We start from the raw sequence: 16,703 nt of genomic DNA, 5'->3' as shown, positions 1-16,703 counted from the left end.
CCGCCCCACACACAGTCCCCCTTGACGGCCGGTGACGGTCCCTTCCGGGTTGTGAGGCACGTCCTCAGCCTACATCTGGGAATCTTGCCACGCGCCCCCCCGCCCCCGACGTCTGTGCAGGACGCACGTACCAGGCTCACCGCCCAGGGGCCCAGGTCCAGGAATCGTCCGAGCAAGTCCAGGGCTCTCAGCCGGTGCACCTGGCTCAGCAGCACCTGAGGAAGAAGAACAGGATGGTGTCACTGCAGAGCCACGCATCATGCCATGGGGCCGGCCGGGCAAGCTCACACCTGCCCCTGGCTTCGCGCCTTCATGCACCTGCGGCAGGTGCTCCTTTCTGTGCAGTTCCAATTTTTCATTAACAGCTAAAATACGTGCCCTGCTGAAAGTATTAGAACAAATACTTTTTAACTGCATTTAAACTAGATTATTGTTATCTATCATTGCATTTCTCATCTCTTTTTAAAACTAAATAAAACACCGTGGCTTTGATTCTGCATCACCCCCCGGTGCACACCTCCCCACGGCTCGCTTTTTCAATTCTTATCCAGTTTTTGCTATTACAAACAGTGCTGTGATAAATGTCCTAACAGGCATATTTCTGCATTCACATGGTTTTTCCCTAGGACAAACCCAAGGGTCAGAGCTATATACTTTTATTACCAAATTATCCCCTAGTTGAACTAGCTTGCACTTCCAACGACGCGGGTGGGCGCTCTCTCCCCAGGCCTTTGCTGACCACAGGGCACAGGACGAGGGCTTGCTGTGTGTGCTCTGGTTATGTGACCTTGGGCAAATTACTTGACTTCTCTGAACCTTAATTTCTTAATTTGTAAGAAAGGACAACACAGAACGGAACCCCAGAGGTTTTATTAGATATCAGATTAAGAGCTCCTGGGCACCAGAAGCCCATGCCAATACGATGGGTAAAAATAGCCTTTGGATCTGAATTTCCTTGACTACAAGTGAGGTTGATTATCTTCTGTCACGGGTTAAGTGGCTATTTCTCCAGTAAACTGGCCACACGTGCCTTGACTTTCCTACTTAAATTTTTGGCCTTTCCTTAATGATGTGAAAGAGTTCTTTATAAAGAGCAACCTTTGCCACATCTTTTTCTCTTGTTTTCTTTGTTATGTCAGAGTCTAAAATTCCTGATGGGGTCACTTATATTGACTTCTCCCTCATGGTCTTTACACTCAAGACCACGGAGACCCCTGAAGGGATTCTTCTGTCCGCTGCTGCCCCAGCCACCCAGTGTGTGTTTGTGGGGCAAGACGGGACGGCGGGGAGATCCCTCCCACCATTAATCAGCTGCAGAGACAGACAGACAACCACACTGCAACAATCCTCTGTGACGGTGGGCAGGGCTGTGAATCATGTGAGCCCCCACTCTACCTGGGGTGCAGCCAGATCCCAGGGGGGAGGTGGTGTGTGGGGTTCCTGGGCAGCAGGCAGAGGGGAGGGGAAAGCTTGGGGTGTCTGAAGATGGGTCCTAGGCTGGGGGTTTCCTGAGAGGAGCAGCAGTGAGCTGTCCAATGTGGTCGCTGGGGGGATGGACTGCTGGAGGCTGGATGGGGGGCGGAACGGGGTGGACATGACCCTGACCGATGGGGAGGAAGAGACCCAAGAGGGCCGGGGACGTGCCCATGGAACCTGATGGCCGATAGAGAAGGTGAGTCGGGGAGGGAGACTCCGGAAGAGAAGGTTTGGAGTGAGGCCAGAGAAGGGATGGGCAGATAGGCCAGTGAGGCCAGGCCAGGCATCACAGGGCGGTGCTCCTGGTGGAGGAGAAGCTGGGTAGCGGGATCGGTGAGGGAGGGAAGGCTCCGGTGGTGTCACCTGCTCCTGCAGGTCGATAGCAGGACCCGGGAAGACAACCTGTGGGTACAGGTGTGGATCATGTTGGTGTCAGGGGAGGACGCAGAGCGGAGCTGAGTGGAATGGAATGGGGGTGAGGAAATGGGGCAGCCAGAGCTCCCATGAGGGGCAAACACAAACCGGAGGGACAGGCGGGGAGGGGTCTTGACAGCACCAGGTCCAGAGAAGGACAAGCAGCCCAGGGGCCGGGAAGTGCAGGAGGAGAAGTGGCTGCTGGCCGTGGCCCCTGGAATACCATCTTCCCTCAGCCAGTACCTGCTCCAGACCCACGTCCACACCTCTGCCTCCAGACGGGCGCAGGTGTTTGGGGGTGCTGAGTTTCTGATTAGGAACCGGGAGGTCATGGGGGGCCCGATCCCTCTCCCACTGGACTCGTGGCTAGCATGCCCCACTGCTGCCTGAGGTCAGGAGGTCAGGAGGGCAGTCGGCGGGAAGGTGCGGGCTTTGGGGCTGCGCAGGCCTGGTTTTCGTCCTGTCATTTCCTGACGGTGCAGCTTAGAGCTCGTAACCTCTGGAGACTTCCGTGTCCTCAGCCAGAGAGGTGCAGGCGATGACCTATGACTTGGGCTCATTTTCAAAGCTGAATGAGACGAGGTCCGTGGAAGCACCTGGCGCATGCTGTCCACTGCGAGGGCGCGTCCTGGACAGTGACCTCCCGGCGTGGGCATGCAGCTCAGGACGCCTCCCCTTTCACAAACCACTCACTGACTGTCTTTGTTCTAAAGGAAACAAAGCTGCCTGAGGTGCTAGTTTCCGGGTGACCCAGGCAGAGCCGGGCCTGGCACCAGGTTTGTGAGCGGAGCTGCAGTCTGTCAGAAATCAAAGGCGGCAGCCGCTAACGCTGGTGGAGCCCAGGAGCTGATTCCCTTTGTCATTTAAACTGCTAAGCACGGATACGGCTGTTTTCTAGGGCAAATGCTAGAGCAATGTGCGGTGGAAGGACGGGCAGCCCAGGACCAGAACCCTGGCCGTGCACAGGGATGGTCCGTCTCGTGCGTCCGCTGGCCGCTGGCAGGGCAAGGCCCCACGGCGGCATCTTCCTGGCAAACCCACCAGCGAGCCGGGAGCCCCGTTCACAAGGCCGGCGGCGACGCGACCTGCTGACACGCACCAGACGGCCTTCAGCAAGGCGGGACTTTGCGTCGTGGCAATTCATGTTTCACGGAAAAATAAACATGGTCAGGGGTGCCTGGGTGGCTCAGTCGTTAAGCGTCTGCCTTCGGCCCAGGTCATGGTCCCAGGGTCCTGGGATGGAGCCCCGCATCGGGCTCCCTGCTTCGCGGGAAGCCTGCTTCTCCCTCTCCCACTCCCCCTGCTTGTGTTCCCTCTCTCCCTGTGCCTCTCTCTGTCAAATAAATAAATAAAATCTTAAAAAACAAAAAAAACATGGTCAATAAAGACTCCTGGGGAAAATGTCATGTGTTACATCGTCTTTCTGATTCCTTCTGTTCATTTATATTAAAAAAAATTGAAGGCTACCATAAACTAAGATTTATGTTAAAATAAGGACTGGCTTTTGTTTGTACTTTTTATGACCATTATTCCTGTTTGAGATGGGCCGGGATCTGGGGACACGAGAGGCAAGTGGTGAACGGAATGTTCCCGTCTGTGGCGGCGTGAACACCCACGTAACATGTGAACACCCACGCTACACTTTGTGCGCCTCGAGCACAGACGGCGCTCGGGCACCGGGCTGAGGCTTCTTGGTGGGGCCGATTCTTACAAAAACAAGACTCTGAAGCTCCAGCCCTGGCGGACCGTGGGGGACCCTGCGGGCCAGGCGCCCGGGAACCTGCCGACTAGCTTCCAGAGCTATCGATGTCTATAATACATGTAACAATGACACCCCAGTTGCTTTCCTGCTGTCGCCTGAGAATGACCCTGCGCTTTCAGACCAAAAATCCTATTTGTAAATAAAAGGAGGCAGTGAAAGCAAACAGGCTTCCTGATGAAGTGCCCGGATGGACTCTCGAGGTCTGGAGGTACTAATGCTGTCCTGCGAAACCCCTTCTCTCCCTCCTACAACATGCCGGTCCTTCCCTCCCGGTCTGGGGCTTCTTTGTGCTCTGGCCAACCAGGGGGCGCAGACAGTGATGTCATGTCCACTGAGAGACCGTGAGCACCTGCCCTTGCGGTGCTGCGGGGATCGAGAGACTTCCTTCCTATCCCTTCTTCTAGAGGCAAGAAAAGACCCCGGGGCTGGTCAGGGAAAGTTATTTCCAAGCTTACATTCACAGGAGGGACTGCAAATCAGCTGGCCTGAGAAGACATTTCATTTGACCCTGAAGGTTATCAGCTAAAGCCTCTGAGTCTTCAGGCACAGAAAATTCTCCCTGGCTTGTGGGAAAAGTAGCAGGGATTGGAAAAGCCACAAAGTCTGCATTAAAATTCTTCTTTCCTTAAGCAATTCTTTCTGACTTGCTAAGTAAGGCCCTGGAGAATAATTTATGGGTAACGGGGTCCAGGCTTTGGCAAAAATAAACTTCCTTAAGAGAAAGCAGGATGAAGTTAACTGAACTAATGAGAAAGAGGCCGACCCTGGGGGCTACAGTACATGAAGCTGGTGCTCGTCTGCACTCCGTCCTTCCCTTCTTGTTAAGTAAAGGTTCCCGCATTGATCCAGGTTGGGCATAGCCCAGGAGACTGCCCGCCAGGATGATGAAGAGCCTGCTGCTTACGGCTGAGAGAGCACACACACAACGTCTTCCCTCCGTCCTCTCAGAGCGCTGCCCCTCACTTCGGCACCAGAAAGTTGGCTCTATTAGGGCCTCTCCTTCCCTGAGGGAGTGTGGGTTGCAAATGGAACGTTAAAAAGAAACGTGGATAGCAGGCCATGTACAGCAGGCCTGTCTGCCCAACCCAGAAGACCTGATTCCACGGGCTTGGCATCTGGCCCCTGCTTTGGAAAGGACGGATCTCACTCGGTCATGCTGTCGAAATCACGGAAGGTCAGTGGTACCCTCACAGGTGAACATGCTGGTGACCCAGAAGGCGCTGGAGCCCAGCACGTCCCACCTGCGCCCCAGCCGTCCCTGGAAATCTGCCCGTTCACCCCCAGCACCGCGAGTACGCGCCGAGGGAGGGAGCGCTGGTGGCTCTGCCACACGGTCAGCTGTGTTTTGTCCTTATTACTGACTCTCTTTTTATTTGTTTTGGCTTCAAAAATGTGCTTGTTTACAGCTCACCCTGCGAACTCGGGATCGTCCTAATCTGGAAGCTAACAATCTCTATGCTCTATTCGTAACCTCAATCATTGTACACAAGGCGCCAAGACAGGTCTGGGGAGATGCTGCAGCCTGTGGCTCCTCCGGGCCCCCGATCGTCTCTGCAGCACGTCGACCACATTTCCAGCACCCGTCCTCCCCGGCCCCCTCTGCCGTCTGAGGGTCCCGGCACACAGGCCTGAACCAGGTGAAACCTCCGGTTCTGGCGCCTGCAAATGGTCTTCAAGGCCTGCTGAGCAGCAGACTCCGAGGCAGTCGACCACGCCTTTTCCACAAATACACCTTCACCGACACAAAAGTTCTGTGAAAACTTTCTCATCTTCCCACCTGTGAGGAACTCTCGTATTCTGCCATTCTCCCCCATCTGAACCGCTAGCCAAATAAATTAGCAGAACGAGACCCACAACACTGAGCTTCCAACCACTAGGGGGGCACAGTCTTTGTGTGAGCATTGACACAGGCCACGTGAGGGGCTGACACACGCCCTCCATGGAAGGGAAGGCAGGGCTTTGGGTCCGGGCTAACCGCCACCCAGTCAATGACCCGCAGTCCACGGGCACCTGGCGAGGAGGCACGAGGGCCGTCTGCGACGTGCTCACGGCTCCTGCCCTTTCCTCCTGGGCGGATTGGCAGCTCATGTCCTTCCAAACAGAAGGGCCTGATGCCACTGAGCACATTCGCTGCAGACTTCTGTGGATCCCTCGGAAAGGGCCGCTGACTACAACCCAAATTAGTATTTAAATGAGAATGGGGAAGGGAACTCTGACATCCCCAGGAAAGCCCTCCCCAGAATAAGTCTGCGGTGGGACTCAGTGACCTCTGAGGGATCTGACTGATGTCCCCGAGAGCCACCTGGCTGAGAACACAGCCACGCACACACATCCGCACACCCGCACACATATCCCTGGCTCCGGTTCCTTCCCTGCAACGCGCTCAGCCAATCCGGCGCATCTGAAGAAACTCACCTGCAGAACAATGGGAAGTTGCTCGGGTGGGTTCCTGTTCTCCACGCCCATTGTGAGCCACACCTGGAATGCAGTCAGCTGCTCAGCAAAGAAGGGGCTGTGCTGTGGGACAGGCAGGGAGCATTAGTTAGGGACTCCCGTTCCTTATCAGCTCTGTCCTGACGCACCCACCCGCCCCATCAACGCAGCCCCTGTGCCTGCCCAAGTCCACAACGGTCCAGGCGAGGGAGGTCAGGACAGGACCGCAGCAGGGGAGCTGGCGAGGGTGACAAGGGCAGAGCAGGGGGCGTGTGTGAGCAGACCACACAGGGGCAGGACGACACGGTTGAGATCCCAGATAACTCTTGGCCAGAGCCCCAGGAAGGGGGTCCCTGGGCTGAGGTGCGAAAGGAGCTGAGAGAAGAGTGTTTGGGGGAGAATGTGGGGAATTCTGCCCTGGGCATGTTGAGTTCGAGATGCCTACTGGACACCCTGTGGGCACGGGGCTGAGCCCACAGGACAGGAGAGAGGTCTGCACGGGAGGCGCAAATTCTGAGAGAAGCGAGGAGGAGCAGGGGCCCAGGCTGAGCCCGGATGCCAAGGGCGGTTAAGTGCGGAAGGAACATGGGGTGGCGGGCAGGCGGACAGAGCCTGGTTCTGCCTGGTTCTGCGGTGACTGGCTGAGCAGTGCGGAGGTGCAGCCTCGGGCACAGTGGAGTGCGCTGGGAAGGGAAGATAATCTGGAGAGTCCAGTGTAGACGGTTCTGTGAGGGGGATGGACAGAAATGGAGTGGGCTGGAGGGGACAGGGGCCACCTGGTCAGGAACTCCGGTTTAACGGTGGGAGGGTGAGACGCGTCTGTACGTGGGTGAAGCAGTGGGGGCGGGCAGGGCGGCTGCCGCACCAAGAGCTGGGGAGGGCTCTCCGCGGGCGGGAGACCGGGAGGCAGACGGGCCTGGATGCAGGGACGTGGGCACACATGGCAGGGCTCGCAGGGGTCTCTCCATCACTTCTTTTTCTCAGTGAGACAGGAGGGGAGGACACGGTCGAGCAGAGTGGCATGGGAAGGAACCGTGTGTGGTGACCTCAGTGGGGACACAGGGGTTCTGAGTCCTGCCTGTATGTGGGCACAGGCGGAGGGAACGGGGACCGAGTCACCCAGAGCTGTGATTTACGCAGGAGCCCTGAGGTCAGTGGAGGGAGGGGCCAGCAGGCGGCAGGGGGGGCATGGAGGTGGTTTGTCCTTACTGGCCCCGCAGGGAGGACGCCTTCACCCGCAGTGACAGGGACCGGGTAAAGCACAGGAGCGGCTCAGGCTGAGGGAAGGTCTGGGAACCGAGAAGCCGGGCAGCAGCAGGAAGGCTGGGTTTTTCACTCTGACAAAATCATTTTCACCTCACACACAGTTCTGCTGTCCCCGAGCCCCAAACAAGAAGAATCCCAAGTTATAAACCTCTGCCTCCCATCCCTATCCTCCCTGTCCCACGGAGGAAGGTGAGGCTGTGTTTCAGAGGTGTGTCTGTGAGTAAGGAAGTGGGGCGGGAAGGTGGGAATGTGGCTGTGGCCTGGGGTTCTGGCACGGGTGGACCTGTGTGGACACGTGTGCTTACACGACTCTAAGCCGTGGGCAGACCCAGGCCTGCTCACCCCACACCGTCCACGGAGGAGCCTGGTGGTCAGAGCCACAGTGCTCCCTTAGAAAAGTCTGTCACGTGAGAAGCCAGCAGAGGACACGCACCACCCAGGAATCCATGTTCCTGCAAAGTCAGCTTGCATCACGTGAACCAAATCTGGAGGGCAACCTGTGAATTGGGATGGAGCCCCCAAACCGGCTTTCCTGTTTTTTATAATTTTATTTTATTTTATTTTAATTTTTTTTTTTAAGATTTTATTTATTTATTTGCGAGAGAGAGAATGAAAGACAGAGAGCATGAGAGGGAGGAGGGTCAGAGGGAGAAGCAGACTCCCTGCCGAGCAGGGAGCCCGACGCGGGACTCGATCCTGGGACTCCAGGATCATGACCTGAGCCGAAGGCAGTCGCTTAACCGACTGAGCCACCCAGGCGCCCGGCTTTCCTGTTTTTAAGTGTGAATTATTCATCAATTGATTAAAAACAGCAGCCCCGTTAAGCTCTCCCTCCCCACAGGGAGGGAGGAGGGGAGCTCAGGTAATTCACATCATTCCAGCTCTTTTCCCTTCCTTCCAAGTTAGTTTTTGAATTACGGATGTTTGCATGTAGCTCACTGCTGAAAAAACCGTTCCGCACAGAGAGAAGGACAAGCATTCCTCATCTCTTCACCCAAAACTGTCCAAAGGGAAAGCGCCTGCCATCGGAACACACAGTGAGGTTTGGTGTGCTCCTCATTGTGGGGAAGCCCCCCAACACAGGTGGGGCTCAGCGTTCTAAAGGACACTCCAGGGAACACCTTGAGAGCTGCCCCACGTGCGTCTGACGATGACTAAGAGCTGGGGCCTGGGCCAGACCTCCAAGATTACCTCCATCATGTCAAAGCTGCTGTGCAGATTGTGGGGAGACCGGAGACCAGGAGGGGCGTCCAGAGGACAGCTCATGCAGGCCTGGACGGAGGCTCTGAGTCATGGGGCCATGTGTCCAGGGCCTCCCAGGACAATTCTGAGGCCAGGTGGGCCACTCCGCGGTCAGCCCACGGGTCAGATGGCCCGGGCCTGAAAACAGGTGCAAGGGGAAAGGACAAAAAGCAGGGGGCCAGATGGGCACAAAGAGCCACACTTGACCACTGGGGAACCCAGAAAGCCTTTTGCTGTCACTGTTGTGAGAGGAAACGGTTAATCTCAACACCCTTCCTCCTCATCTCCCTTGGCGTCCCTGGTCCAGACACACCGACACTGGCTGGTGCCTCCTGACTGTGCAGTGACATACTCGCTCCTCATGATGACCTCACACTGAGAAGAGGAGATAAAACTGCAGTGGCCAGGAGCGTTTGGATTCCAGCCCTGTGTCAGAACTCAGCCTGCAGAGGGCTCTCTTTAAGCCCCTCAAGAAAGTCCATTATCCATGCTTCCCACCATGTGCAAATGCTCCTCCCCTCCCCTATGTCAGCGAATGCTGATTCTCATCGGGCTCCTTCCCATTGTTGACTAAAATCTGTCTTCCCAACTACTGACCTTGGAAGAGTGACATACATGCTGGGCTTTGCTTTAGGGTATCTAACAATAAGGTTTTAAGATGAAGCCAGTAATTTATAGGAAAATTATTAGAACAAAGTAGTGAATTTAGTAAAGCTGCTGCACAAAATCACCTATAAGCCCTATGTACACAAAGAAAAACAGTAAATGGCATTTAGGAATATACTATTTATAGTCATGTTGACGGATGGGAAGACTCAACATTGTAGAGACGCCCCAAATCCATCTATGGATCCGTGTAATCTCTATCAAAACTGCTTTCATAATCAAGCGTGCTCAGTACCCATGCAAGGACAAAGTGACCAACGGGGCAGAGCAGAGAACCCAGAAGCGGCCCCACAAAGATGGTCGCCTGATTCGCTGTAAATAGCACTGGGCGAACTGAACATCCATGTGTGGAAAAGCGTATCGCGAGCCCTACTTCACACCATCCATATAATTAATCCCAGACAGACTGCAGTTCTAAGGGTAAAAGTAAAACAATCGAGCTTTCAGAAGAAAAAGAGAACACCTTCTCAGGGGTGTGCATCTCAAAGTAAACATTTCTTAAGCAGGATACCAAAAGTCTTAAGCATGAGAAAAAAACTGGCAAATTGGATTATGTTAAAACAAGAAACTTCTGTTCAAGAAAAATGAAAAAATGAAAATAAAGTCCAGAGCAAAAGAGAGAGACAGAGAGAAAAAGATATTCACAATGAGTGACAAAGGATTTGTATTCATAAGATATAAACGATCACTACAAATCCATAGGAAACACATAAAAGAAAAATCAAAAGACTCAATCAGGCAGTTTACAAAAGAGGATATTCAAATGGCCAATGAAAATACAGAACAGTGCTCAACACTATTGACCATCAGGGAGATACAAGATAAAATTTCAGTGAAATACCTCTCACACTGAACCAGAATAGCCAAATAAGGGGAAAAAAGGGTAGAAAGTATCAAGTATTTATGAGGATATAGGGCAACTGAAACACTCATAAGGTGTGGGTAGGACTGTAAACTGATTCGGTCACTTTGGAAAACTGCCTGGCAGCATCTACTGAAACTGGCCATATGAATGCTGGCGACCAGAAATTTCACTCCCAATGTGTATCCCTGACATAAATGCACCAAAGGCAAGTAAGAAATTAGCAGCACCCAGGGTGGGCTGGGACCAGCTTGCAGTAAGAGAGGCATTCACCTTAGGAACAAAATTTAAGGGTACAACAAAAAGCTCAGTAATTGAGATTAAAAAATACTTTAATGCAATATTTTAAAAAATGCGAAAATCCATAATGAACAAAATATCAAAATTTCAAGTAAAGACAGCCTCAGAATTACTGATTTCTCCTTTCCCTCAGGCTCTAATGACTCGGCCTGGCACTGGCCAGCATTATTTGTGGGGGCTGCAACCTGGAAACTCAAAATGCCTCCTGGCCAGAGGAGGGGTACATGGCCCTTGGAGAACCCTACGCTGTGATGAGAGCTGCAACCACGGGAGCAGACGTCGTGTTGAATGAAAGCAGTCAGATGCAAAGGCTACATCCTGTAGGATTCTATTTACCCAAGTGCACAAAACCAGGCAAGAAAGTAGTTACCCTAGGGGAAAGCAGGTAGAAGGTGGCAGGAAGGGCCTTCTGGGAGCTTCTAACATGTAGCCGCTTGATTTGGGTGCTGGTTACTTGAGTGTGTTCATATTATAAAAACTCCTCAAGCCACACGTTTATGGCGTGCAATTTTCTCTACGTACATTCTGCTCCCAAAAAAGTGAAAACAAAATAAAAAAGCTACCATGTGGTCTACATCAGTTACCCCTCCCTGTCACAATTTGGGGGAAATGAATCCCACATGTAGAATACTGATTCCAGCAGATTAGAAATGAAGCACTGAGATCCTTGGAAACATACCTGGCACTGGAGCGGAAGGATAATAATACAGAGACTGTGTTATTTTACATGCGACTATATAGTTCTGATTCTCTAAGGGTACAAAGTAAAACATTACACCGTACAAAAAGCCAAAATCGTGTTAGGTTTTCCAAACACATGGTATGGCGACAGGCCCTGGCCTCCTTTGGCGAGCTGAGGCACTGGGGAGGGCTACCCCACTGCGGTGGAGGGGAGGCCAGGGCTGTCCCCACAGACCCCTGTGACTGTGCTCAAGCCCGGTCCCTGCCTCAGAGCTTAGGTCCAACGGGAAGGGGACCCCCGGCTGATGCCAAGCACACTGGTGAGAGCCGAGTGAAGGCTCTGCCAGCTTCCTCTTCAGGGTTTAAAAATGCAAGGCAGTCTGCAACGTAACTTGTGAGTGTGTTTTTAAAAAAAAAAAAAAAAGGGCAGCTGGAGAGAGGGATGGATATGCTCCAGCAAGTGCGGCAAATGTTGACAGCAGGACTAAGTAGTGGGCATACAGGCGCTCACTGTACAATCCTCTCAACAGTGCTGTAGGTTCGGAAGCTTTCAAAATAAAATGTGAAAAATGTCAAGTAATAAAGAAGAAGAAAATAGGAGATAAGAGAGGGAGGCCTCTTAGCTCATGACCCCCACCAGGGACATCAAGATCATCTGAGGAGTTACACGTACACACACACACCACACAGATATGCACACATGTACACAGACATCCCACAGAGATACACACATACACGCACACACATACGTGTACCCTCCACACCCCATGCCTGACCTGAGCACTCAGCCTGTATGAACTCCTATAGTTCTCCTATGCCCCTTTAATTGCAAACCACCCTGATTCCCCTGTAAAACGAGGAAACTGAGGCACTGGGGAACAAGCCTGCCCCTGTAGTCTTGGGTGGGGTCAGAGATGAAGGTGTGGGTAGAGAAAGCCAGTGGCTCTGACCCTCCAGCCCCACCCTCCATGACCTAGAGCCACTCACTTTGCTCTGCTGCCCTGGACCTCCCAGACCTGGAAGCCTCCCTGACCCTTGGGGTCAGAAGGTGCATGTGCGTAGACGTGAGTGACCCTCCTCCTTCCTCAGGGCCCTTGAGGGAGGGGCTGGGTCTGGTGCACATGCACTCCGACTCGATACATGAATCCTGAATGAAAACACAGAGGCTGGGAAGCAGATGAAGCAAGGGTGACTCTTAGTGAGGGGCTGTGCGACCCCTGGTGAGTCAGTCCCCTGAGAGGCCTGGGGACCAGATGTTCCCTCAGTGCTGAGCTTTACACCCTCAGGTTCTAGTCAGGAGTTTTGGGAAACCCATAATCCATTCCAGTTAAAAGGCAGAGCCTGGAACACGGGGTCAGGGAGCGTGCATTAAGAAAAGCAGATTGACAAGAACATCACTTTAAGAGAGAACATTTCCTGAGAGCTCACCATTTCAAAATCTTGAACCCCTGGTTGATGTAATCTTTCAAACTTCCACTAACGGCACCTTTTCCCAGGCGGGTGAAGAAAATCTGACAACCCAGAGCCCTAGGGGCTCTGCAGACCAGGGGCCCAGGGACAGAGCCCCCCTGGTGGACCACGCGGATGCCCTTCTCGGGACTCACCCGAAATGCGGTGCCTTCCTCGATGATGGTTGGCAGCTGAGAGAGGCAAATGTCGACAGCAAGGTCCCAGGCTTGCCTGCGGAGAGAACAGAGGCCTTGCTGACCGCTTCTCCGGGAGAGGCCCTGGTTGCGTCTGGGCGGAGCCACGGCCGCGGGTCCTCAGGAGAAGCAGGAAGACATCTGGAAGCCCACCAGAGCCATTTGTTTATTTAACATTGGTTCTCTTCAAATTTACATGAGAAGAGCTTGGGAAAACTAAAGGGACTCGCCTCACTTTCACTGTAGCTTCAGCCCCGCACTTGATGGCAACAGGCTGCCCACACCCACAGAGCAGCCGTGGCCCTGCGGTGGCTGGACAGTGGCAGGGGCACAAATACCCCACGCTGCTTCATCAGGAACGGCCAGTGTGGCGCCAGAAGGAGGTGGGTCTGTCTGTGGACCCCCCGTCCTGAGCGTCCCCCTGCCCCAGAGTCAGGACTGGCCCTGCACCACCACCCTGCCCAGCGCAGGGCCTGGACCTGTGCCCACGGGAGCCTCTCGGGGACGAGGCCGGCAGTGCTTATTTGAGGGGGTAGCAGGTCTCTCCCATGTGTGACCCTGGCCACCTCTCCACCGGTTTCTCAAAGCATCGGGACCTGGCTCAAAACACGTACAACGTGGCGAGAGCACCTGCTGGCCTGGCTCCGGCGCATGTGGCTCCAGCTCCCCGGGTTCTTGGGAGACCTGGGGTAGCAGGCGCCCTGGTGGGGCCCCGATCAACAAGGGATGCTCATAGCGTTCAGTTCTAAACTGATGCAGATGATCACCTCCCTCTCTCTACAGCCACGGATGGAAGCATGGACACTGGGGACACAGGGGTTCCTTCGCCCCTGCTCTGCCCCTTCCCTTCCTCATGGAGACAAAGTGGGGATCAGCACGCAGATCTGGTTTTCAGCACGGCCGCCTCTCCTCCCAGGGAAGTTCCGGAGAGGTGGGATTCCACCTACTGTTTATGAGACTGGCGGCCCCATTTCTCCACATCCCCAGAGACGACCACACTGGGAATGAAAAATGTAAACAACCAGAAACACAGGAAATGTGTAAGACAAACAAAAGCCTAGAGGGCTCTCTGTCATTACTGAAATACATGGAATATATTCCAGTTTTCCCGACTGGCCCCTCTGAACAAGCACACCCTTCCCCCACCAATCTAATTAAGAGGCAATCAGCGCGTAATCAAAAGTGCCTCAAAGAACAGGCAATAAATAGTTCCCATATGCTCAATAAGTGCCCAGGCTGCAGGCGAAATGGTTCTTCAGCAGCGTTGAGGGAGATATCTGCTCTTTGTTAGACAGAAGCAGAGTCAATTACTGCAATTAAACCCTAGAAAAATTCCTTGACTTTAATCAAATAAAAACTTTGAACTTCAGGAGTTGGAAGAAAGTGTGTACAAGCTGGGGGCAGGGAAGTGTGAAGTGGGCGCAGGGGGGTGTCCAGGGCGCTGGCTGCGAAGCCTGGCTCTGGGCCCCAGCAGTCAGCTACAGCGCTATGGGCGTGCCTGGGAACCATGCCTAGATAGCCAGCACCCTGCCCTCTCTCAGCCCCAGCTCACCAAGATCACGAGGCAGGAAGAATCCTACCCCGAAAAGGCCCCCACCCCCGGCAGCTGTCCATGGTCCTGGCTGGGTGTTAGGGACAGAGTATTGGGGGAACCAGGCTGCACTGGGAGAGGCCACCAGGCAGTCTCCTGATGCCGGCTCCCTCCCTCCAGAGAGTGAAAGCCCCATGGAGCCCCATCAGGGCCGGGGGTGGGGGGGGTGGGGGGGTGGTGACAGTCCTTCCAAGAGTGTGCTCTGCGTCAGCACTGGCCAGCCTGACAGCTCCCGGAAGTGAGTCCTCAAGCACCCAGGATGTTTCATTTGTGCACAGGGACTCTGGGGGCTGCGAACATGGCAGGGAGCCCCAGAGCTGAGAGCGAGGCAGAGAAGCTGCTCAGGGCCGTGGAGAGAGGGACACAGCTGTGTGAGTGAGAGAGAAAAGGGACTTGGCCCACGGTGCTGAAGATGGCAGCACTCGGGAGAACATCGAAGACCTACGGAAGCCGGACGGTCAAACGTGATGACCGGTGCACGTGGAGCTGCAGCAGGCCGGTGACCCTCTCCAGGCCTCTGGCTGTTGGTGCTTACGAGGGGAAAGGTCCACTCAGGGGACCTGAGCTCCCACGAAAGTCCAGCAGCACAGTGGCGCTCTCTGCCAGTGTCCTTTCAGTTGGCTAAAGCCGGCTGCATTTTCTAGGGTAAGATCGAAATGAATGTGGAGTCTTAATTCGGGTTCTCACTCAGGGAGAGTGGGAACGTGAGTCCTGGGAAGCCTGAGGCCGTGGCGGTGGGCCGCCGGGCTCCGTGCGCTCTGGCACCCCGGCAAGCGCCAACCCGGAAGGGTGTCTGCGTTCACACTTCCCACTGCCCACGAAGCGGCTGCACTGGCACAGTGGGGGGGGTGGCGACAGCCTGACCAGCTGATCCGATCCCGGCGGTGTGGAGCAGTGGCTCCCTGCGCTGTGGGCTGCTCCATGAGTCACTGCCCGGAAAACGTGCCGTGCAGGCAAGAGCTCGGGTTTTCAGGAAACGGGCCTCTGATGGCAGCCGCCCAAGGAGTGGGCTGGCAGAAGAGCCTTCCAAGATTGCGCGGCCTCCATCTGCAGCCATCACTCAGCGGGAGAGGCGCCCTCGACGGGAACGGAAAGCACAGGTTATTACTGTGGAGAGAGGCGAGGTTTCGGGACCTGCAGAAATCGAAAGTGAAGGAGAACGAGTCCCTGATGGCTTCACATCAAAAATTCAACAGGAGCCCACGCCGAGCGCTTCATCATTAGCGCCCCGCCTGAAGTAAAGTGCAAATGTAGATTACGTTGTGTCTTAACCTCAATTTCTGCTCGGCTTTGTTCCCTTCTTTCCCCTGCTCAAAATTCAACTTCTCCATCACCATCCAAGGACTGTACAACTGGACAGCATGTTATTTATTGCAGGCGCTCTCTCCAACAGCTTTGGCTGTGGGCTCCCTGGAACGCACAGCTCTGGCCTATTTACAAGGAGGGGGAGAAGGAGCAAGGGGCACTGTTTTCATGTGTCTTGTCACCAAACCAGCTCTGCTGTAAGCCCACGTGAGCAGCGAGCACCCAGTCGCCTCGGCAGAACCTGAGCACAGCTGAGCACGACCTTCTTGGTGTCTGGGCCTCATGTTCTCCCACTTCTGCACCTGATCCCACCGCCTGTTCCCTCACTTCCTGTATGGACAGTAGTATGAGCCAGACACCTGCCACCTGGGGCGTTCCCTGCCTCCCTGGCTGAGGTGCATGAGAAACAGCCACCAGGCGACAGCAGAAACGAGCTCTGCCCACGGGTTGCCACTGCAGGGCAGCCGGAAGCCCGGGTCCCGGCAGCTCACACTCAGGCTACGTGGAAAGAGACTCTCCCTCACGAAGCCACTGGATTCTGCATTGCCAACTAACCTGTATTTCAACCACTAGCTCTATCCTCCGGCAGGGGAGGGGGAGGAGGCTTCCCACTGCAGCCGAGTCAGCGTATCAGCAGGGGTGAGGCTGCAGGCCCCACATCATTGCCTGACCCGGTATTTATACCCCGTATTTCTGACCACTGACTTTGATTTTATAAAGAAATAAAGATTATCACCATCTCAGGTGGTTTCCCACTCCCTAGATCTACACTGTGGTAGCATGGCTGAACTTGAAGTCTTCCTGCTAAATTCATCTGGAACACCAGGACAATCCAGAAAGCACGCCTGTGCTCATCCACTTAGAAACCATCTTAGCAAACGCAGGAACCGGAGCCAAAGCAGGGCTGACACCCCATGTCTGGGAAATGCAAGTGCAGACAAACACTTCCCCCAAGCCCCGGAAAGAGAGAGGAAACATGCGAGCCTGACCTTCATGCTCTCTTCCCACCTTTACGCGCGTCGGTTTTTTTAGTGTGTGGGCGAGTTGTGTATGGGACCAAGA

At 54.3% G+C, this 16,703-nt stretch overlaps 1 protein-coding gene across 2 annotated transcripts in view; it reads right to left on the bottom strand.

The window, feature by feature from the left end:
* The window catches only part of RPTOR (regulatory associated protein of MTOR complex 1), a 333,104-nt gene that overhangs the window by 86,534 nt on the left and 229,867 nt on the right, over positions 1–16,703 (bottom strand). For both annotated transcript variants that reach the window (XM_021680930.1, XM_044921442.1), the window contains exons 10-12: positions 12,707–12,782; positions 6,068–6,169; positions 132–215 (exon numbers count right to left, since the gene is read on the bottom strand). In XM_021680930.1, the coding sequence (XP_021536605.1) occupies positions 132–215; positions 6,068–6,169; positions 12,707–12,782 (262 nt within the window). The remainder of the gene's footprint in view (positions 1–131; positions 216–6,067; positions 6,170–12,706; positions 12,783–16,703) is intronic.

This window comes from Neomonachus schauinslandi, chromosome 15 (assembly GCF_002201575.2).
Source record: "Neomonachus schauinslandi chromosome 15, ASM220157v2, whole genome shotgun sequence".
NCBI lineage: Eukaryota > Metazoa > Chordata > Mammalia > Carnivora > Phocidae > Neomonachus > Neomonachus schauinslandi.
Note: the sequence above shows the minus strand (reverse complement) of the source record. Positions and strands in the feature narration are given on the sequence as shown.